The sequence below is a fragment of the Rhinopithecus roxellana genome, chromosome 13 (assembly GCF_007565055.1).
Source record: "Rhinopithecus roxellana isolate Shanxi Qingling chromosome 13, ASM756505v1, whole genome shotgun sequence".
In the NCBI taxonomy this organism is placed as follows: domain Eukaryota; kingdom Metazoa; phylum Chordata; class Mammalia; order Primates; family Cercopithecidae; genus Rhinopithecus; species Rhinopithecus roxellana.
Genome location: NC_044561.1, coordinates 122,474,107 through 122,498,419, shown reverse-complemented (window position 1 = coordinate 122,498,419; position 24,313 = coordinate 122,474,107). Strand labels below are relative to the sequence as shown.

Below are 24,313 nucleotides of genomic sequence, written 5' to 3'. Positions count from 1 at the left end.
GACAAAATATCCAGGATGATTCATTATCTTAGGTCTTTCTGGAATGTTACTGTAATACATATTACTTAAAATAACACCCGCAGCTACTATTGGACTGAGTGCTTGCTATGTGCCAGGCACTGTTAAAAGTTCTTTTCACGGATTAACAATTCTCACAAGGATTCCAAGTGGCAGGTAGAAACAATGGTCCTGGGTTATAGATGAATTAAGTGAGGCATCAAGAGCTTCAGGAAGCTGCTCAAGGTCATGCAGCTAGGACCTGGCAGTCTTTCTACAGTCTGCATGTACTTTGACTCCTCTGCTCTGTAACCACTCTTGAAGTGGTACTGAAATTTCTTTAGCAACTCTCATTATCTAATGTTAGGCAATTTCTCTCTGTGCTTTGGTTAACTCTCCTGTACAATGGGATATAATTACGTCTCATAGGTCTGAGGTGGGGACTAAATGAATCAACATACAGAAAATATCTAGAATGGTGCCCAACAAGTACTAAGTGCTCAATCAACATTGGCTCCCATTATCATCACATCTTAGTGAGCTGTTGTAAGGGATGAGACATAGCACCTTAGAGGTTTATAGCTCTTTCTGTAAAGGATACTTAAGTAGAGATCTACACAGGACATCATAGTTTAGACGGACTTGTTTTCACCCTATTTCAGTGTTTTGGGACTCTGTCATTTAAACCAAATAGGCCTCTTCAGAAAGATGAGACACATAAAAAAAAAAAAAACCCATGATTTTCAGGGGAAAACAAAAGGTGATTTTTAAATATGATTTCTCAGGCACATTACAAAGACATAATGCCATTTCCTAAAAGGGAGGTTTGTTTTCTTTCAAATAGAAAGGTCTAGCTTCTTGTGCTTTGCCAAAATACAAAAGCTAAAATACAACTAGCTTCTACAAAAACAATTTGTAGAATACCATAGGTTCAGTATGAATAAAATACAGAATTTCACATATACCAGATAATGAAAAGGCCTAACTCCCTGCCATGGCAGCATTTTGAAATAAACACCTAATTTAGGGCAAACATACATTTCTAAAAGAGCAGCTGGAAAGCTCTTTGTTAGGAGCAAGAATTTCTGCTTCATGACCTTTTCCCTTCACTGCCCATCTGAGTAAGGTGGGGAAAAACGAACCCGAGGCCTCTCAGAGACGTATTTGCCACAGAAGCGGATGAGCCGAATCGCTTCCATGCTCGTGTCAGGGAAAGCGGCGTTGCAGGCGAACTCTGATAAGCACTTCACAGCATCCTGAAAGGAATCGATGGCTGCAGGAAAATGGTGCTGGAAAATAGTTGCTGGGGGAACACAAGGCACATTTATCGTAAGACCAGGATTTAGAAATGGGGATGAAAACATGCACGTGCGCACGCACGCGCGCACAAACACATACACACATATATCAGAGATAATTAACTGTGAAAATCTAAGGAAAGCATGTCAGTATATTTGGAAGACAGTTTTTCTTATTAAATTACTCAGGAATGAATGCACTGGGTACAGCCTGGGCTAGACAATCTTCCTGAGCTCAAGCAATGATGTAAAGGCCCAAATATCCATTCATTCAACATTTATTGAATGCCAACTATGTGCAAAGACAAGTCGATGCCTACAAATTTCCATAGAGATGAAGTAAACATCTTGTTACATGCTCGCAGGCAGAACCCAGGACTCCTGGTCAGTCCAGAGGAGGGGGACACTGCACTAACGCCGGGCTGGACTGCCCGAGTGCAAGTCCTGGTTCCACTACATCCAAACTGTGTGTCCTCAGGCAAGTTGTTATATTTATTTTTCTGTGCCTCAATTTCCTCTTTAGTAACATGGGGGAAATAATGGGATAGTGTGTTCTCATTATTCATGAGAGTTACATTCTATAAAGTTGCCATAAACACTGAATTCAAGAATACTGAACCATGGCTCTTAGGGAAAACATGGAGATAGGAAGCTGGATGCCTGCAAGTCTCTGGTCAGAACATTTTCATCAGCCGATCAAGACATGACCTTGTTGTATGTGTGTTCCTGCTAAAAAGACACCTTATTTAATAGATATTGTTGATTCATAAACACTGAACTCACAGCCAATAGCACTGTAACTCATTCTTAAAGGAAGCTCATCTAACACACGTATTTTTTCCATAAGACACATCACAGTCTTTCTGCACGCAGAACACTACCCAGCATTCAGCACTATGCTTGGGGGACATTTTAAACAGTGAAATAAATCACCAACAAAAAGCACAAAAATGTAAAAAAACATGGCACTCGATAGGCCACAGAAAGCACACTTGTTTATGTCATGACAGCTCAAACAAGAAGGCAGGGCACCACCTTCTTCCACCACAACGGGGAATGTGCGCCTTGGGTGACTCAAGTTTTTGCTGTTCTATGCATGCACATGTTGGCAAATGACCACAAAAGCACCATGAGTACTGGTTGTGGAGTTATTAATGTATATACATTTTAGTGAGTACATACACGGAATCCACCAATAATGAGGACTGACTGTACTTTTTTTATAGTCATTAGAGTGGCCTTGGGATTGATTTGACTTTCAAATTTCATCTGGCTTGAAATAACATTCACGTTTATCTGCTGGACCCAAACTGACTGATAACAGTAAAGGCCAAATATTTAGAGAAGGCAAGGAGAAAGTCAAAACAGAGTTAAGATGAGGATGAATATACATCAAGTGCTTATAACACTGCCTGGCACATTACTATATCACAGTAGAGCAAAGGTAGGGAAGCCCCTGTAGGTAGTAAAATAGACAGCAAGTAAGTGACACCCTTCTAGACGTGCAGGTGGGACATTAGTAGTGGGGGAACAGAGCCACTTACTGACAATGTGGCAAGTGGTCTGGAAGGCCAGCTCCACAATGTTCCCGTCATGATCAGAGGCTGCCTGGTGGAACACGGCAAAGATGTTCTTCCAGCCTGAACGGATGTTGGCTGCCTGGGAGTTCACCATCTGGGCAATGCAGCGGATCACCATGTCCCGGATGGTGGGAGACCTGAGGAAGGAATGGGATGGCCATATTATCTGTACTTTGCAGAATGGGAAGAGAAATGAACATAGCTCATCCCTTAGAAGCAGCACTTAAACATTTCTTATAGCACACAGCAATCCACATTTGGCCTTTGCCCCGTTTCCTCTGACTTCCATTCCAAACCTAGCATGCTGCATAGAGCTACAACCACCATCCTGCAATCACAAAATAAACTCAAGGTTGAAAAGGTGACCCTATGAATGGAAGAACAAAAGGAAAAAGCCTGGGTCTCCAATAGTCCCTATCCAGGCCATGGAACCAAAGTTGAATGCTTGCCTCTGACTTCTTTCTTGTTACGAAAACAATAAATAGCCTTGCGGTTTAAGTCACTGCTGGTTAGTTTTTCTGGCCATAAACATTTCAAATAATATAATTCTACCACCTAGAGATAATCATTACTAAATTTTTGTGTGTATCTTCTTAGATTTTGGGGCAGGGATATACCTATATGATAAACGCATGTATGTGGACTGGAGCATACATATATAATTTAAGGTGCAATGTTTGCCTAAATTATTATAAAGCAAAACTTGAAGATAGAGAAAATGGCTGATTTTCTGGAACAGCTGCAATTGTCTCACAACCTTTAAAGACATACAATTATGGAGGAACCTTATTATCTCACAAACAGCAAGAAGGAAAGCTATATAAACCTATAACTTCAATAGTACTAGTTTTAAAAATCAGTACAGTAGCCTTGGGATTGCGGGTTTGACTTCCGATTTGTTTTTTTTAAACAAGGTCTTACTCTGTTGCCCAGGCTGGAATGCAGTAGAGCGACCTCGACTCTGCAACCTCTGTCTCCCAGGCTCATGACTTTCAAATTTTATCTGGCTTAGAATGACATTCATGTTTGTCTTCCAGGCTCACACTAACCAATAATAGGAAAGGCCATGTAGAGAAGGCAAGGAGAAAGTCAAAACAGTTAAAGATTAGCTGAAAGTTCACAAAGTAAACATGTCACCTGCAGATAACAAAGGACTGACTATACAACGTAAGTCACTTCCATATATAATAAAAATGAATTCATGGTTGTCTCCCCATGGAGAATAAAGCAACTTTTTGACAAAACTATATTTATTATGTTTTTTGCCTGATTGTTAAAAGTAAGATAGGATGATAGTAAAAGTTTTGGAAAATGTAGGAAAAGGATGATAAAAAAAAATTTGCCTGGGCGCGGGGGTTCACACCTGTAATCCCAGCACTTCGGGAGGCCGAAGCAGGTGGATCGCTTGAGGTCAGAAGTTCAATACCAGCCTGGCCAACCATGGTGAAACCCCGTCTCTACTAAAAATACAAAAATTAGCCGGACATAGCGGTGCACGCCTGTAATCCCAGCTACTTGGGAGGCTGAGGGAGGAAAATAGCTTGAACCTGAGAGGCAGATATTGTAGTGAGCTGAGACTGCACCACTGCACTCCAGCCAGGGCAAGACATCTCAAAAAAAAAAAAAAAAAAAAAAAAATCCTTTACATGATATATGGTATTTCATAAGGAGAGATACATTTAACTATCCCTATTATATTGTCTGTCCAATTCTACAACCTGTCCTTTTCTCTAAACTGTTATTAGTCATTTCCCACATTATAAACATTATGAACTTTTTTTTTTTTTTTTTGAGATGGAGTTTCTCTCATCATCCAGGCTGGAGTGCAGCGGCGTGATCTTGGCTTACTGCAACCGCCACCTCCCACGTTCAAGTGATTCTCCTGCCTCAGCCTCCTGAGTAGCTGGGATTATAGGCATGCACCACCACGCCCAGCTAATTTTTATATTTTTAGTAGAGACGGGGTTTCACCATGTTGGCCAGGCTGATCTCGAATTCCTGACTTCGGGGTTTCACCATGTTGGCCAGGCTGATCTCGAATTCCTGACTTCAGGTGATCCATCTGCCTCGGCCTCCCAAAGTACTGGGATTACAGGCGTGAGCCACCCCACCCGGCCAAACATTGTGAACTTTTTTTTTTTTTTTTTAAGACGGAGTCTCGCTCTGTCGCCCAGGCTGGAGTGCAGTGGCCGGATCTCAGCTAACTGCAAGCTCCGCCTCCCAGGTTTACGCCATTCTCCTGCCTCAGCCTCCCAAGTAGCTGGGACTACAGGTGCCCGCCACCTTGCCCAGCTAGTTTTTTGTATTTTTTTAGTAGAGACGGAATTTCACCGGGTTAGCCAGGATGGTCTCGATCTTCCGACCTCGTGATCCGCCCGTCTCGGCCTCCCAAACTGCTGGGATTACAGGCTTGAGCCACCGCGCCCGGCCATTGTGAACATTTTTTTTTTTTTTTTTGAGACGGAGTCTCGCTCTGTAGCCCGGGCTGGAGTGCAGTGGCCGGATCTCAGCTCACTGCAAGCTCCGCCTCCCGGGTTTACGCCATTCTCCTCCCTCAGCCTGCGGAGCAACTGGTACTACAGGCGCCCGCCACATCGCCCGGCTAGTTTTTTTGTATTTTTTTAGTAGAGACGGGGTTTCACCGTTTTAGCCAGGATGGTCTCGATCTCCTGACCTCGTGATCCACCCGTCTCGGCCTCCCAAAGTGCTGGGATTACAGGCTTGAGCCCCGCGCCCAGCCCATTGTGAACATTTTTAAGAGTGAAACGATATCCCATGTTGTGCCTGTACCAACATTTACTTTAACACTTATTTAGATAGTTTCTGCTTTTTTCTAGAAAACTATTTTCTGTGTGGAATTACTGAATCAAAGGGGCACAAAAATATCAGGATTCTTGACACATATCACCAAAATGCTTTTGGAAATGTTACAGTAAGTTACAGTTCCACTGATAGTATCTGAGAGTGCCTGACAACATGTGATTCTAAACTCACCCTGCCCCTTTTCAAATGGGAATAAGACAGGCAGGGAAGGCCTGGAGTTAGGAGATGAGGGCTTCCGTGCAATCAGGCTTGCACACGTGGCTTGGCCATGTGAGGACTCGGTCTCCTCAGGCACTCTCAATGGTGTTCCCAAAGGCAGGAAAATACTTTTGTGTATTTGCTAAAGGATGATGCCAGACTGTGGGTTTAATTTTGGTTCTCTTAAAATGAGCAATAAAGCAGACATACAGACACCAGAAGAGAGACACGTCAAGGAAACTTTTCTGGTGCCCTTTTATTCACTACCCTAACAGCCTGCTCTGGCATCCAGCTTGGGAGCTTCCATTTTTCTTTAAAAAAAAAAAAAAAAAAAAAGACCAGGTGTGGTGGCTCACGCCTGTAATCCCAGCACTTTGGGAGGCCGAGGCAGGTGGATCACTTGAGGTCAGGGGTTTGAGACCAGCCTGACCAGCATGGTGAAACCCCATTTCTACTGAAAATACAAAACTAGCTGGGCATGGTGGTATACGCCTGTAATCCCAGCTACTTGGGAGGCTGAGGCAGAAGAATTGCTTGAAACTGAGAGGCAAAGGTTGCAGTAAGCCGAGATTGTACCATTGCACTCCAGCTTGGGCAACAAGAGCAAAACTCCATCTCAAAAAAAAAAAAGATCCAGGCTCATCTGAAGTACAACTTTTAGGGGAGTGGCAGACAAGAGGAATTAGGTCCAAAAGTCATCCTTGACATCTCTTCCTTTATGCTCCATGGCCAATTCATCAGCACATGGTGTAAGATTCCCTTTCCAAATGTGCACAGAATCTAATCCATCACTGCCACTGCTCCCACCTTGGTCCAAACCTGGACAACTACAATGGCCTCCTACCTCATCCTATTGCTCCTCATTTTCCAGGGATAAATTCAGGGTGATCCTTTAAAATACGTCAGATCATTTCAGTTCTCTGCTTAAAATCCTCCAATGGCAGGCTGGGCGCAGTGGCTCATGCCTGTAATCCCAGCACTTTGGGAGGCTGAGGCGGGTGGATCACGAGGTCAGGAGATGGAGACCATCCTGGCTAACACGGTGAAACCCTGTCTCTACTAAAAACACAAAAAATTAGCTGGGCGTGGTGGTGGGTGCCTGTAGTCCCAGCTACTCAGGAGGCTGCGGCAGGAGAATGGCGTGAACCTGGAAGGCGGAGCTTGCAGTGAGCCGAGATTGCACCACTACACTCCAGCCTGGGTGACAGAGCGAGACTCCATCTCAAACAAAAACAAACAAACAAACAAACAAAACAACAACAACAACAAAAAAACCTCCAATGGCTTCCATCTTTCATAGAGAGCAAGCCAAAGTGCTGACAATGGCTGACAGCTCCTACGTGAGCTAGGCACACTGCTACCACTGGGAGGGACTTCACCTTCTACTACCTGCCTTGTTCCCTCCATTCAAACCACACTGCCCTCCTTACCTATGCCAAGCACTACCTGCTACGGGCCTTTTGCTTTTGTTCTTCCCTGTTCATAATTCTGATGCCAAGGCAGCACATGGCCACTCTCAGCTTATTCCTGACTTCCGTCAGGCCTTTTCCTGAGGGTCCCCTTACTAAACACATGTTAGCTGGCTGCCCTGGATAAAAGACAGCTTCCGTCCCTATCCCTTTAACTTGATATACATACTGCCCTTCAGAGCACATTACCACCACCGATATTTATTTGTTTTTCTATTGGAATTAAACAGAGATTTGTTTTAAAATTTTATTATGGAAAGTTTAAAACACAGAGAAAAGTAGAGTAATATGTAATGAACTCCTGTATGCCCATCACACCCAGGTGCAACTGTTTGAGGCTGAATGAAAATAGGAATTTTATTTTATTTCATTTTTATTTATTTAGTTTTTTGAGACAACGTTTCGCTCTTGTTGCCCAGGCTGGAGTGCAAAGGCGTGATCTTGGCTCACTGCAACCTCCACCTCCCGGGTTCAAGCGATTCTCCTGCCTCAGTCTCCCAAGTAGCTGGGATTACAGGTGCCCACCACCACATCCGGCTAATTTTCGTATTTTTAGTAGAGACGGGTTTTCACCATGTTGGCGAAGCTGGTCTTGAACTCCTGCTAAGGTGATCCACTTGCCTTGGCCTCCCAAAGTGCTGGGATTACAGGCGTGAGCCACCGTGCCCGGCCAAAAACAGGGATTGTAAAATGTCTTCTTTATAGTACCTAGCAGATGGCAGGCCTCAATAAGTACAGGCCAAGTGAATAAATGAACAGTATGGCTGCTTCACAGGGTCCGGTGTCCTGACCTCTTTTATGACCTCCCTGGGGGAGAAGTGCTGGGTCACACAATTCTTATCCTAGTTTGAGGATGCTTCTGCAGTGGCTCTTTCTTTAACCTCCCTCAGCACCAGCCCCAACAGGGGTTCATGACATATTTTCTACAAGTTGCAGGGTGACATCTGTCCTCCTAGGAAAGGTTACACATAGATTTTAGTGAGATTTATTTAAGGAAAATCTATGTGAATCACAGTCTATTCATTCTGTTTGTTTCCACTGACAAGGGAGAAAAATAATTAATCATGTGATTAGTGTTAGGAGGGCTTCAGGGAGCCCCAACGGGGAATCTGACCACAGGTCTTCCAGAGTAAAACACATACCTGTTTTTCTTCATAATATGCTCAAAGGGCCTCAGAAAATCTTTCTGGAAACGGAAGTTGGCTAATTCACCCTTCTCAAGAAACTTCATGGAGAGCTGCCTTAATGAGTCAACAGCAAAGATAGCCACATCTTCGTTAGGGTTGCAGCCAACCTGAGCAAGAACAGGAACTGATATGAAACAGGTATAGTGTAATAACGATTGATGTGGGTCTCTCAACAGCAAAGATGGACAGCCTACCTTCAAAACAAACATTCAGGGAAAACACACCTAAGGAGAAAAGAAAATGCTGTCTCTTGGCTATGATCTCTCCAATTTTAATTAATTGTAATGACAAAATCAGTATTGCATAGTTAATTAAATACGCATTTAAAATGCGCTATTTTCTTCTTTTTTTAAAAATTTCATTTTATTATTATTATTTTCTAAGATGGAGTCTGGCTCTGTCACCCAGGCTGGAGTGCAGTGGTATGATCTCAGCTCACTGCAACCTCCGCCTCCCCGGTTCAAGCAATTCTCCTGCCTCGATCTCATGAGTGGCTGGGATTACAGGTGCCTGCCACCACGCCCAGCTAATTTTTGTATTTTTAGTAGAGACGGGGTTTCACCATGTTGGTCAGGCTGGTCTTAACTCCTGACTTCCAGTGATCCGTCTGCCTCGGCCTCCCAAAGTTCTGGGATTACAGGCATAAGCCACCGTGCCCGGCCAATGTTTTATTTTTAACAAATATAATGCAGCACTATCATTTGTAATAATGAAAAATTGTGACTGGGTGTGGTGGCTCACACTTTTACTCCTAGCATTTTGGGAGGCCGAGTCGGGAGGATCACCTGAGGCCAGGAGTTCAAGACCAACACGGCGACACCCTGTCTCTACTAAAAATACAAAAATTAGCTTTGCAAGGTTGCGCATGCCTGTAGTCCCAGCTACTGGGGAGGCTGAGGCAGGAGAACTGCCTGAACCTGGGAGGTGGAGGTTGCAGTGAGCCAAGATGGCGCCACTTCACTCTAGCCTGGGTGACAGAGCAAGATCAGTCTCAAAAAATAAAAATAAAAATAAAAAAATAAAAATTGGGCCAAGCGCGGTGGCTCACGTCTGTAATCCCAGCAGTTTGGGAGGCCGAGGTAGGCGGATCACCTGAGGTCTGGTGTTCAAGACCAGCCTGGCCAACGTGGTGAAACTGTGTCTCTACTAAAAGTATAAAAAATTAGCCAGGCATAGTGGTGGGTGCCTGTAATCCCAGCTACTTGCGAGGCTGAGGCAGGAGAATTGCTTGTACTTGGGAGGCTGAGGCAAGAGAATTGCTTGAACCTGGCAGGCAGAGGTTGTAGTGAGCCAAGATTTTGCCACTTCACTCCAGTCTGGGCAATAAGAGTGAAATGCTATCTCAAATAAATAAATAAATAGAGAGAGAGAGAGAGAGAGAGAGAGAGAGAGAGAGAATAAAGTCAGCCTTGAAAAAGATGGACATTCTGATACATGCTACAACACAGATGAAACTTGAAGACATTACTATGCTGAATGAAATAAGGCAGTCACAAAAGGGCAAATAGCATGATTCTACTTATATGAGGTACCCAGAGAAGTCAAGTTCCTAGGGACACAGAGTAGAATGGTGGTTGCCTGTGGTCAGGAGGGTGAAAGTGGAAGTTACTGTTTAATGGGTATGCAGTTTTAGTTTCGTAAGATGAAAAGGGTCCTAGAGACCTGCTGCACAGCAATGTTGAGTGTGCCTAACACTACTGAACTGCGCACTTAAAATTGTTAAGATGGTTATTTTATTTTTTATCTTATTTTATTTCTTTTATTTTTGAGACAGAGCTTTGCTCTTGTCACCCAGGCTGGTATGCAATGGCATGATCTTGGCTCACCGCAACCTCCACCTCCTGGGTTCGAGATATTCTCCTCCCTCAGCCTCCCATGTAGCTGGGATTACAGGCGTCCACTACCACGCCCAGCTAATTTTTGCATTTGTAGTAGAGACAGGGTTTCACCATGTTGGCCAGGTTAGTCTCGAACTCCTGACCTCAGATCACCTCTCAAAGTGCTGGGATTACAGGAGTGAGCTACTGTGCCCGGCCTGTTACATATATTTTATTACAATTTTTTAAAAGAGAACAAATCTACATATGCTAACATGGTTAAATCTTTAAGATTCCTTGCTAAGTGGAAGAAACAAGTTACAAAATGCCATGTATAATTTTTTTTTAAAGAAGCGAAACAAACCAAGACAATGTTATCGGTAGTATTTCTATGAGTACATACGTATGTACATAAATACAAAAATGTCTGGAAAGATACACATCAAACTGATAAGAATAATTAGCTTTGGGGAGGGCCAGATGTGTGGGGGAGGGTGGCCAAAGGTGTTTTAGCTGTAATTTTTGTTTAAAGGGGAGTATATTAATGTAATTAGAGGCTAATAAAAAGAATATTCCCTTCTTAAAAATTCAGGGAAAACAGATGCTCCAGGCATACACACCATGCTTAGTGTGCAGCTTTGTTCACCCAGGACACAGGGCTTGTGCCCCTAGTTCAAGAGAATCATGTGACTGTGCGAACAACCCTGCCAGTACCTGAGGGCTAAGTTACAGCTGTACTGAGCCATCTACACTTCTTCAAATCCACAAGATTCTTAAGTTCCCCAGTTCACAAGGGGAAGAACATCTTTCCAAGGAGGTGGAAAAAGTTAAGAGTTCCAGAGTGAGGGCCGGATGTGGTGGTTCATGCCTGTAATCTCAACACTTTGGGAGGCTGAGGGGAGCAGATCACCTGAGGTCAGGAGTTCCAGACTAGCCTGGCCAACATGGTGAAACCCTGTCTTTACTAAAAGTACAAAAATTAGTTGGGTGTGGTGATGCACGTGTGTGGTCCCAGGAGAACTGCTTGAACCCGGAAGGCAGAGGTTGCAATAAGAGGACATCGAGCTACAGCCATCCAGCCTGGCGACAGTGCAAAACTCTGTCTCATAAAAAAAGAGTTCCTGAGTTTTCCATGACCTGGTGCTTAACAGTACTGATCAAATAAACATCTGTAATGAAGCTGACGACAATGAAATGTCTGGTTCCCACCTGCCACCCTATGTCCCAACCTTGCCTGTAAGTGGTCCATACATACTGAGAATTGGCACACAAAGAGTTATCACAACAGAATCACAGGTGGGAAAAGTAACTTGAGTAAACTGATGTTCCCCTCCCAAAACAGAAGTCCCAGTGAACACAAAATGCAGACTTTAAAGAGTCGGGAAAACGTTTACCAAAACACTTTTGGCTAGTAATTTCTGAGAACAAAGGATTCCACAGTTGCTAGCCAAATGATCTTGTGGAATAAATGAGCAGCGTTTGCTCTGGCTTAGCTGTCACATGCTTGGACAAGAATACAAGGTACAGTAACGACAATGATTCACATTTTCTTTCTCAAGCAAATTCATATCAATTATTTCAACTGATCCAATTAGGAATTTGTTTACTCAGAATAGTGGAAAAGATGGTGTTGAGTTAGTTGATTCTTTAAAGTGATACCATCCACTCAACAAATAGTTCCTCTGGGTCATCCATAGGCTCCTGTGCCTCTCAAGGCCACCTCCAAAGAGGGACCTTCCCTGACCATGTTTTCTCAATAACCCTGATATATGACACGCTTGATCCTTTCCCATCAGTGAGCTCCATGCAGGCAGGGGTCTCATCTGTTCACTGCCCAGCATGAAGCACTCAGATTATTTTGTAAAACAGACGGTGTGCTGTGAGGTGCCTTAATTTGAGCTGATGGAAAAACAAAGAACTTTCATTAGCTGATGCACCAAGTTAGAAGCAAGCCTACATTTGACAATGCTTCATTTTAGTGGAGTGGTGTGGTAGACTAGCACCTGTCTACAAGAGGTGACAGGGTGCCCATCTCTTCCCTAGTTACATCATACTGCTAACTTTAAATTGGCTGTGGCAGGGTATTTACATGCAGAAACTGGCAGATGCTACGAATCATTTACCAGCACCCCATTGATTATTCTATACCTCAATGGGAGACTACTTTTTTCCTCTATTCAATGTACAGAATTTCTGGATTTTTTTTACTAACACTATTTTTAAGCATTAGTATTATAACTCTTCACCTCCAGGCTTGAGAAAATTTTCTTGAGATCATGAAATGTGTTTTGGTAGGAAGCTGTTATTACGTTTCCCTTAAGAGGCAAATGACATCACAAATACATACATACATACATTTCTTTTTTTTTTTTTGAGACGGAGTCTAGCTCCGTCACCCAGGCTGGAGTACAGTGGTGCAATCTCGGCTCACTGCAAGCTCCGCCTCCCAGATTCACGTCATTCTTCTACCTCAGCTTCCAGAGTAGCTGGGACTACAGGCGCTCGCCACCATGCCTGGTTAAATTTTTGTACTTTTAGTAGAGATGGTGTTCCACTGTGTTAGCTAGGACGGTCTCCATCTCCTGACCTCGTGATCCACCCGCCTCGGCCTCCCAAAGTGCTGGGATTACAGGTGTGAGCCACTGCGCCCAGCCACGTAAATTTCTTTTGATCACTTTGTTCCCAGTTTTTTTCACTGTGATAAAACACATACCTGACATTTTATTTATTCAACATGTGTGCGTGTATCTGTATGTATATAATAAAACCTCTGATAACAAGGAAGAAGTTCAGTCTGGTTTATTCCCAACAGCTGTCAGTTTTAGAACCCAGATGTGTCTTTGGCTTGTTACTGATTTAAAAACAATTATTAATTTTTTTTTTTTTTTGAGATGGAGTCTTGCTCTGTTGCCCACGCTGGAGTGCAGTGGTGCAATCTCGACTCACTGCAACTTCTGTCTCCCGGGTTCAAGCGATTCTCCTGCCTCAGCCTATTAGCTGGGATTATAGGCAGACACCACCATGCCTGGCTAATTTTTTTGTATTTTTAGTAGAGACGGGGTTTCACTATGTTGGCCAGGCTGGTCTCGAACTCCTGACCTCGTGATCCACCCATCTTGGCCTCTCAAAGTGCTGGGATTACAGGTGTGAGGCACCGCGCCTGGCCCAAATATTAATTTTTTCAACAAAAGTTTCAGAAGAATGGTGGCAATGGGTGCCAGAATACAAGAAGCAGTGACACTGAAGAGTGAAACTACCTGGAACGTAACTTAACATTAGGTTACTTAAAAGGCCTTTCTGGATTTCATTTCCCAGTGCTTCCAAGCATCAGTGTATTTGTCCAGTGACTGTAATAATCTTTGCAGTCTTAGCCAACATCCTGCATGTGGGATATTAAAGTATTTTCAATACCACTGAATTTTTAATTCATTCTACATGAATTCTACCAATATATAAGTGTGATACTATTCCTATTAAGCTGCCCTTGACTCCACAGGGAAAATGAATTAGAGGCATCTAAAAGACAGGGCAAATTATTTATCACTTTTTTTTTTTTTAACAGGAATAGTTTTTAAATTTGAAGAGTTACCTTATTGAAGTGATCTCCAATCACATGCCATATTCGAGACCACTGCAGTCGGATCCGATTCATGTTGTAGTATGATATCTCCACAATCTTCTGCAAGCTGAACATGCGAGGATGGTGGGGGGAAGCCAGTTCATCCATGGACACAGCACACAGCCAGCGGACAAAGTCAACTACAGGCCAGACCCAACAACACACGCAAAGCCTCGTTAGGAACAATCAGACGGTCACAGCATGAGGCTTCTGCAGTTGTCACAGGTAAGTCAAATACATACCTATTGCATTTCCATCCAGTCTGGTAGATCCAGTAAAAATTCTAGGAAGATAATTCCAGACAAAATAAACATTAGGCCGGGTGTGGTGGCTCACACCTGTAATCTTAGCACTTTGGGAGGCCGAGGAGGGTGGATCGCTTGAGGTCAGGAGTTCAAAACCAGCCTGGCCAACATGGTGAAACCGTGTCTCTACTAAAAATACAAAAAATTAGCCGGGCATGGTGGCAGGCACCTGTAATCCCAGCTACTTGGGAGGCTGAAGCAGAAGAATCACTTGAACTCAGAGGCGGAGGTTGCAGTGAGCCGAGATTGCACCACTGCACTCCAGTCTGGGCAACAGAGCCAGACTCTGTCTCAAAAAAGAAAAAATAAATAAATAAAAAATAAACATTAGATTTGGTAGCCTGAGGGCAATTCTGCTTCTGTCTTAGCACTGGGCATAAAAGCCAGATGACCTCTGGTCACACAGTTTTCTTTTTAATTAGATTTGGAAGATGAAGTTTCTCAAACTCTCAGACAAGGCCGAGAGGAAACATCAGGTCTGACACCTCCACCGAAATAAACGACGTGGTATTAGAAGTATAGAATAGTTCAAGGAAAGTGAACTGAGTTGAAAGCAGAAAAGCCTATAGTGAGCAGAAGAGAAAGTGACACATCAGAAGATGGGGAAGCCCAGGTGCAGTGGCTCATGCCTGTAATCCCAGCACTTTGGGAGGCCAAGTCGGGTAGATCACTTGAGGTCAGGGGTTCGAGACCAACCTGGCCAACACGGCGAAACCCTGTCTCTACTAAAAATACAAAAATTAGCTGGGCATGGTGGTGCATGCCTGTAATCCCAGCTACTTGGGAGGCTGAGGCAGGAGAATCGCTTAAACCTGGGAGGCAGAAGTTGCAGTGAGACAAGATCGCACCACTGCACTCCAGACTGGGTGACAGAGTGAGACTGTCTCAATCAATCAATCAATCAATCAATACATAAGATATAGTAAAAGAAATGACCAGAAGTAAAATGATATACTAGAAAATATCTATTTAACACAAAGAAGGCCATAATAATGGAGAAGACGGGAACAAAAAAGACATGACATTATACGCACTTAACAACAGAGGCAACATACATGAGTCAAAAAAGGATAGAATTAAAGGGAAAGATGTTGGTATAAGGAAACCACGTGGTTAATAGAATATGATGAATATTAAAATAAAATAAAAAGGGAAAGATGGACAATGAGACAATATCCAGAACAGGCAAATCTGTAGATCAGGTTACAGTGACTAAGGAATGGGGGAAGGAAAGAAAAGGAAATGGAGAGTGACTGTTAATAAGTACAAAGCTTCTTTATGGGAAATATCTCTCCTGGACTTTTAGGTCAAGTTTTGAGTAAAGAGAAATAATAGAAAAGTTTTGAGGGGAAAGAAAAAAAAAAGGAAACTGTCAACTCAGCCAACTCTCATTCATGGGTAGGCTTTTTTTTTCTTTTTTTTTTTTTTTGAGACGGAGTCTCACGCTGTCGCCCAGGCTGGAGTACAATGGCACGATCTCGGCCCACTACAACCTCCGCCTCCTGGGTTCAAGATATTCCCCTGGCTCAGCCTCCCCGGTAGCTGGGATTACAGGCATGTGCCACCATGCCCGGTTAATTTCTTTTTTTTTTGTATTTTAGTAGAGATGGGGTTTCACCATGTTGGCCAGGATGGTCTCGATTTCCTGACCTCGTGATCCGCCCACCTCGGCCTCCCAAAGTGCTGGGATTACAGGCGTGAGCACGGGTAGGCTTTTAATCCTAAACTCTTCTTGTGATTTTTTAAAAAATAATCTCTACTAAGGAAACAAGGTAATTTAAACATCAACATAAACTCTTATTTTTGATATAATTTGTCACAATGTTAAAGTTATAACTTTTCTTTTTTTTTTTTTTTTTTTTTGAGACGGAGTCTTGCTCTGCCACCCAGGCTGGAGTGTAGTGGCCGGATCTCAGCTCACTGCAAGCTCCGCCTCCCGGGTTTACGCCATTCTTCTGCCTCAGCCTCCCGAGTAGCTGGGACTACAGGCGCCCGCCTCGTCGCCCAGCTAGTTTTTTGTATTTTTAAGTAGAGACAGGGTTTCACCATATTAGCCAGGATGGTCTCGATCTCCTGACCTCGTGATCCACCCGTCTCGGCCTCCCAAAGTGCTGGGATTACAGGCTTGAGCCACCGCGCCCGGCCTAAAGTTGTAACTTTTCTAAAAGGTCAAAACGCAAATAAATGTGACGCTTAAGCAATTTGTAGCTAACAACACTTGTATCAGTTAAACAAATTAGGAATCATTCATGTCCAGTAACTACAAAGAGGCCACCAAACCACTGGGTAGTTCAGGGTCACTGAAGAATAAAATCATTACCTGTCCACAGCTACAACCACACTCTGTGAGCTGGTCTCACCAACCGATTCTTGGAAGCTGGCCATCTGTCTTTTATCCACTCCACCACTCACCAAATTACCTGAAACACAATGCACAACATCAGCAGTACTTCAAAAACAGTCAAGTATTTAGAACAAAGCATCCTGTTATGTCAACGTGCAGGGACACAGGACATAAATGGGAATGATTCTGCAAGTTCAAAAAACAAACAAAAACCCATTGATGATAAAAGTAAAGTTATGTTTTGGCATTTGGCATTTAAAACATATCCTTAGTATAAGCTTTCTTGTTTGTACTAGCCATCTATCTTTCTCTATAATCTTTTACCTTTTTGTAGTATTAAAGGCCTATAGTTAGGAAAACAAATTGGAATCAACTGATACTAATCCAGAGCTCCTAGAACATGTAATGGCTCACACCTGCTGAATGCTTGGTGCGCTTCACAGAATTTCATTCCACTTAGTCTCATGAGTACTCTAAGAAGTGCGTGCTATTACAATTCCCCATTTTCCAGTCCATACTTTTAACCATGACAGTGTACTATTCCATTCATTAAATGGGACCTAGAAGCCTACACTCTGTAGTTGGATGGCTTGGGGCTTGAATCCTACCTCTGCCACTTCTTTGCAGTATGATGTTGCTCATATTTTTTCACCCCATGCCTCAGTTTTCTCAATTACAAAATGGGGAAGGTAACAGTCCTTGTTCTCATTGGATTGTTACGAGCATGAAATGAGTCAAAATATATAAACTGAGTGCTCAGAATATGACGTGGCACATTTGTTTGCCCTATTTACTATTATTACTATGTTACATCTATCAGAAGAGTCTCTCAATCCAATGTATAGCCAGAGAAATAATTCTACTTGCAAAAGAATACAAGCCCCCCCAATAAAGATGGAAGAAATGTTGAATCTACTCTTTAAAATCTAGAGACACAAATACACACCCCTCTAATGCCAGGCACTAGAGATTTGGTCATTTTAAAGCAAATAGTTTTTCTCCCCAATACAGGTATATAAAGAAAAGTAATGCACCCTACTGACTTTGGTAAAATAGACATTCTACTCAACAGTTTAATCACAATTAAGGGAGCTGAAGCAGCATGTCCACTTGCATTCATGAATACACTGTCAGATGGCACAAAAGGAAGAGATGGTTTACATGACAGTCCTGACAAGACAAGAAGGGTTTCATCCCCATTAGCTTGCAAATCCGTGACTGTCAGCTGGGGGGCCTGGTGTCTTACCGAGGCCAAGGCCCATGAACTCTTCTCCTGCCAATGTGTGGCCCTTCAGGCTCCCTTCTCTTTCACGCCCGGATCCAGACAGGTAGCGCGTCTTCACACCGGTTCCTATCAGCTGAGCGAGCTCCAGCTGGCTGATGCATTTCAAGATCTAAGAGAAAGAAGGCATGAAGAAATGAGTTCCTACCTTACAGCTAGAAAAAGGGCACTGTAATCTTAAGTTAGTCATTAAAAAACAGTTGGTTCAATGGAGTTATGCCATATAGATGTTTATGCAAACTTAGCAACTCTCAATAAAGAGAGAAAAAGCCTTTGACTGGGGCGGGGGAATTCCTCCCACCATGCCACTTAATAGGCACATCATTTAGTCACCCCCACCTCCTTTTTCCACTCTCCTCATGAGACGACAAGACACCAGCCTCATTGGCCTCAGTGTTGCTCCTTTAACTTGTCATCTCTTGTCCTACCCCAGGGCTTTTGCACTCACTGCTCCTTATGCCTGGGATGTTGTCTCCGCACGGCTCACTCCTTCAATTCCCAGCTCAGACACGTGTGTCCCTCTCAGAGAGATCTTTCTTGGGAGATTGCACCTTCCCATTACCATGCACTGCTCATACTTCTTTTTTTCTTAGTATCACTTTTTGGCATTAGACCATGTATTTGTTTGTTTCCTGCCTTAGGTGCCAAGAGGACATTAACTCTGTCTTGTTCACTGCTGAACACTTAAGTCCCTGGCACTTAAAATCATTGGCAATCGTTAATTGGTTTAACTAAAGGAATGAGAATATGCTCCACAGCAGGCATGCAGTGGGAGATGACGCTGGATCTCCTGGTCCTGAGGGCCGCCTCTGGTGCTTGAGGACGCACATCTGCACACGGGCCCTCTCCCACCTGAAGCTCAGCCGTAGAAAGAGAAACTGGTCCCAACTTCTGTCAAAGGAAACACTGGCTACATGAAACTTACTGAGGAATGGCACGTAGACCTCCAGGGAAACCCTAAGGAATTTTCATGGGAACTTCTCACTGAACCTCAGTGTTGCTTTTTACGCTTACCTTACAATTCAGTCCCAGGGTCCAGGACTCCACTAGACTCCACTATACCACTGAGCAGTGTCGAGTATCTTTACTTATAAATTGCTTTCCTCTTGACTGAGAAATAGACTTAATTCCACCAAAGAGAATCATCCCCTGATTTCTTCACACAGCACGATACTATTAAATTATTAGTAGTAAGCTAGTAATGCCCTCCCTTTTGCAGAAGCTGGGGACAGCTGGCATCTCAAGTATGTCACCAATACTGAAAGGTCAAGGGCTTATTAGTTCCAAGCTGATTTCTCAGGGCTTCTGACAACCACAGAGGTAGCTAATTAGTTTTTAACATTTCTAGATTCTGCCATATACTTGGCAGGCAGCAGGAACCTCATATTGATAATATCTCCCAGGCTAAAAAAATGTTTTAGAAGAAAAAGCAACTACTCATTGATTCTCTAGGTATTATGGCTCCCTAGAAGGCAGGAAATGATTTTAAAAAGCACACAACTCAAAATATTTTTTTTTTCTTTTAGAGACAAGGTCTTGCTCTGTTGCCCAGGCTGGAGTGCAGTGGTGCAATCATGGCTCACTACAGCTTTGAACTCCTGGGCTCAAGCAATCCTGCTGCCTCAGCCTCCTGAGTAGCTGGGACTACAGGCATGCACCAGCATGCCTAGCTAATTAAAAAAAAAATTTTTTTTTAAGATATGGGGTCTTGCTATGTTGCCCAGGCTGGTCTGGAACTCCTGGCCTCAAGCAATCCTTCTGCCTCAACCTCCAAAAGTGCTGGGATTACAGGTGTGAGCCACTGTGCCCAGCTATAACTCAGTTATTTCTAACATGGACTACTCACAATTGTGACAGACAGGGGAAACGCTGGTGAAGAGGGGCAAAGCCATGTGCCACAGAGATGACAGCAGGTAACAACATTGAATTCTTACTACTTGCCAAATAGTCCCAAGCCCTGTTCATTCTCATAACCAACCTATGAAGATTGTAGAGATGAAGAAGTTGGGACTCGGTGACTAAGTAACCTGCCTACGCCATCCAGGCAGGAAGAGGTAGAGCCCCAAATCGGACCCCAGTTGAGGGGCTCTAGGGCCTTTACTCTGAGCCATGTGGTCCACATGGGGAAGAAGGATCACAGCAATTTTCTTTCTATGTCAAACTGTCCTTTACATTCTTCATAGCCTCTCTATTCTTTCACAGTTTTCTCTCTAAACAAAAAAGTAATACATGTAGATGGTAGAAAAAATTAGAAATTAAGGAAAAAAAAAAAAGAATAAAAGTTTCCGTAATTCTCTCTCTCAGACAGAATGCTAACGCTTTGGTCTGTCCTTTCAAACTCCATTCTCTGTGTATTTTGCCATGAGAGACAATGCCTCACAATGTCTTACGACAACTTGTAATTTTACTGTGACCATTTTCCCACAATAGTCTTTAATACCATCTTTTATCTTCTTTTCTGAAATCTCTTTTAATTCCTAGGTAACCCTCCTCCCTTCCACTTATTTTTCTTGCAATCAATTTGCTGAAAAACCTTGTCATCTGCTCTGCAGGTCTGTCACACCTAGAATTTCCAAGCTGCACCCTCATATCTAACATGCTTCTCTGTCCACTATATTTCCTGTAAACTGGCAATATAGGCTTGAATCGATTTAGATTTGAGTTGGGGCTAGAACATTTCTTAGGTAGTATTGTGTACTTCCATCAGAGAGCACACACTATCTGCCTGTCTCTCTTTTCCACTACATTATTTTAGATGGCCACATAACATTCTAAAAAATGCTGTACCATACCTTTTTAAAGAATTAGCAATGTCTTATATTGTTGGGACATCTAGCTCTTTTTAGCCCTTTTCCCCAGAAAAACTAAAACTGCAACAAATATCCTTTTAAATACATTGTTGTACGTATAAGTAACTATATCCTTGCGTGAGAATCTTAGAATACTGTTTTAAAAATAAGTGAACTCACTGGCACTCTCCCTAACAGCTCATTGTGACTGTCAACCATTTCTAATCAGGCTCCTAGCTTTGTTTTAAAATTACACATTGATGATAGGAGCTCCCAAACTCCCAAGAGGTCCATAAGGACTAAAAAACAAAACAAAAAAAAAGTGGCGCTAATATGGAAAGAAAGTTGCAACAACAGAAGTACACTTCATAGGGTACACTGGCTGCTGGGTGCAAGGGTGCTCACTGTGAGCTGGTGCACCCGAACTCACTCCCACCTTTCACAGCCCCAGAGAGGGTGACTTTCAGATACATGAGGCACAGTGAGGCTTGACTTCAAGAAAAACAGAACTGACCAAATGAGATCAACAATGAATAAAAGAAGCCAGGAGTCATCCTAACTGAGAAAAGGCAATTCAAAGAGACACATACCTCATGCCAGGAATTCCCGAGGTAGTTGCCATCGGTGTGAGCCACTGTGATAAGTGTCTTAATGGTGTCGATGTTTTTCTGCTTCATTTCTGTGATGCTGGAGCTGGCTGTGAGCAGGGAGAAGCGAGCAAGAGCCTGAACATAGGCATCTCGTTCCAGCTGTAACAGAAGCCCAAGAGAGAACACTGTGACTCCAACCGTAGTGTGGCCATTCTCACATCTGCAGGGCTGGCACACTGGGCTTCTCTGATACCTTTTGTATGCACATTGACTAGCTTTCTGCACATTAGCACAACAGTTATTCCATGCTAATGCCCTCTTGCTTTTGGAACATCTTGCAGAGGCTCTCTATGCACTGCCACATGTTTGAGAAGCAGCTCTCTCCTTTCTAATTGACTTCAGTCAAACTTACCTGGTCCATGTTCCACGATGTCTGTTGAATGCTAAGACTGTCATATACATTGACATCTGCAACAATTCTGCCAGGCAGGTTTGTTTTCTCAAGTTTACAAATGAGGAAGTGAATTGGTGTCTTGGAGAGACATTAGCTGAGCCAATGTCACATGGTTGGAGAAGGGGCAGAACAGGGTTTTGAAAACTAGATGGTCTAACTTCAAAGCTTGTGGTCTTGGTATAAAAGAAAATGTCTAACTGCAAAATGAATGGGAACAGAAGATTGAGTTTTTAGGAATAAATGGGGTGCAACTTCTGACTTATGAAGTGATGCATGGGATTGCCAACCCCCTAATTTCACAACAGTTTCAGAATTACATTTATTTGCTTGAACTTTTCAAGTTTCAAAAGGTTTACAGACATATTCATATTCTTCAGGGAGGAGTTGGAAATATGGGAAATTATAATAAAAACTGATGTTAAAAAGAAAATACTGTTGGCCGGGTACGGTGGCTCACGCCTATAATCCCAGCACTTTGGGAGGCCAAGGTGGGCGGATCACGAGGTCAGGAGATGGAGACCATCCTGGCTAACACGGTGAAACCCCATCTCTACTAAAAATACAAAAAATTAGCTGGGCATGGTGGCGGGTGCCTGTAGTCCCAGCTACTTGGGAGGCTGAGGCAGGAGAATGGCATGAACTCGGGAGGCAGAGCTTGCAGTGAGCCGAGATCTCACCACTGCACTCCAGCCTCGGCAACAGAGCGAGACTCCATCTCAAAAAAACAAAACAAAACAAAACAAAACAACAAGAAAGTAGTATTTTTAAGCACCAAAGCAGGCAAGTTAGGCATATGAACAGGAAGTCTATTTTGTCAAATCCAGTCAAGTAGCTTGGACACTACCTATCCTTTTTTTTTTGGAGATGGAGTTTCATTCTTGTTGCCCAGGCTGGAGTACAATGGTGCAATCTCGGCTCACCGCAACCTCTACCTCCTGGGTTCAAGCCAGTCTCCTGCCTCAGCCTCCCAAGTAGCTGCGATTACAGGCATGTACCACCACGCCCGGCTAATTTTGTATTTTTAATAGAGATGGGGTTTCTCCATGTTGGTCAGGTTGGTCTCGAACTCCTGACCTGAGGTGATCTGCCTGCCTCGGTCTCCCAAAGTGCTGGGATTATAGGCGTGAGCCACCGTGCCCAGCCTACCCATTCTTAAAGACAGTTTTAATCCGTATCTCCATTTTTGCCCCTAAAGAGCTGTCATCACAAAGCTATGGCATGAGTAAGTAGTTTGCTAAGACTCTTGATTAACTGAAAATTTCTGATCATTTCTAAGTTTTGCCAAATCTAAAAGAACACAACCCACCAGTATCTCTGGAGCGTTGCTGACTGAACACCCACCTGCATTCCAAAGATGCAGGCAATTCGGATTGCACATCGGATACCTTCCAAACACAAGGAGGCCACTTCAGTGTCATCACAGTTCTGGAGTCCGATGCTGTAGGCTGCCAATAGTGGCGTCCACACCAGCTATCAAGGAAGGAAGGTTTCAGTAACATCCAGAGTTTCAGCGTGGAAAGAGTACTTCTAGCTGGCCAGCTTCAGAATCAGGCTTAGCCACATGCTTGCTAAGTTCTCAGGATACTCACTTTGAACATTGGGCGGACGTGGTCCAGGTGAGTGGCACTCGTAAACGGGGCTTTCGCATGGCTCACAGCCTCCATCAGAGCTTTGGCTGTTTTAGCCATTTGCTCCATCTCTAAGTTGTACAGGAGCCGCCGCTGCTTTTCACTAGCTACATCTATAAAGTAAGAGAACGATAGGTGTGGCCAGCTATCACTGAGGGCTGGCTACATGCCATGCACTGTTTCAAAAGATTACACAATGATTAACTCCTAAATCCTCCCAACCATCTCGTGAGTCCGTTACAAATATTATTACCATTTAACAGATGGGAAAAATGAGCAGGTAAGTCACTTGCCCAGGGTCATACAATTACTAAGTAGAGGAGCTGGGACTTGATCTAAGGCAGTGTGGTTCTAGAGCCTGTACTCTAAACCACTACCCTTTGCTGCTTCTCAAACGGTGAAACTGACAGCTCCCCAGAGGCCATAACTAATAGAATTCTAATCAAGGTGGGCACAATCACCACTGAATTAAAGCAAAGTTTTAAGGAACACTTTTTGGGAGTAATTTAGTTCTCAGATTACTAATTTTAAATTCCTTCTTGCTCCTCATCAGAAATCTAGCAAGACAGTGACATTATAAAAGACCCAACATAATCACAATAATTAGTTCAATCACATTTCCTATTCAGATATCTAGATATGGACATTAAATTTATCACCAGAGTATCTAATCATGCATTCTGATACACTAACAAATTAGAACTAGGAGAAATAATTTGCCATTAGACCTTACTCTGCTTAGTAGATTTGGTTGCAATCGTGAGCTCTTTTGTTTCTTTCATTGCAATTTTCTTGCCTTCTATCTCTTCATAGATGCTTGAGAGGTACTCTTCTGGCAGATCTTTACTATCATTGATACCCCGATTCATTTTAATATACTGCTCTTTTGTCATTTTATTTTTTACCTGTAATTAAAAAAAAATTAAAAACCAT

General features: G+C 43.2%; 1 protein-coding gene across 4 annotated transcripts in view; it reads right to left on the bottom strand.

Moving 5' to 3' along the window:
* ARFGEF2 (ADP ribosylation factor guanine nucleotide exchange factor 2) overlaps positions 1-24,313 on the bottom strand; it is a 112,812-nt gene that overhangs the window by 24,884 nt on the left and 63,615 nt on the right. For all 4 annotated transcript variants that reach the window (XM_010383867.2, XM_030914969.1, XM_030914970.1 and 1 more), the window contains exons 18-28: positions 24,114-24,285; positions 23,342-23,493; positions 23,094-23,222; positions 21,299-21,457; positions 17,884-18,031; positions 16,614-16,713; positions 14,231-14,271; positions 13,959-14,128; positions 8,508-8,659; positions 2,840-3,012; positions 1,140-1,300 (exon numbers count right to left, since the gene is read on the bottom strand). In XM_010383867.2, the coding sequence (XP_010382169.1) occupies positions 1,140-1,300; positions 2,840-3,012; positions 8,508-8,659; positions 13,959-14,128; positions 14,231-14,271; positions 16,614-16,713; positions 17,884-18,031; positions 21,299-21,457; positions 23,094-23,222; positions 23,342-23,493; positions 24,114-24,285 (1,557 nt within the window). The remainder of the gene's footprint in view (positions 1-1,139; positions 1,301-2,839; positions 3,013-8,507; positions 8,660-13,958; positions 14,129-14,230; positions 14,272-16,613; positions 16,714-17,883; positions 18,032-21,298; positions 21,458-23,093; positions 23,223-23,341; positions 23,494-24,113; positions 24,286-24,313) is intronic.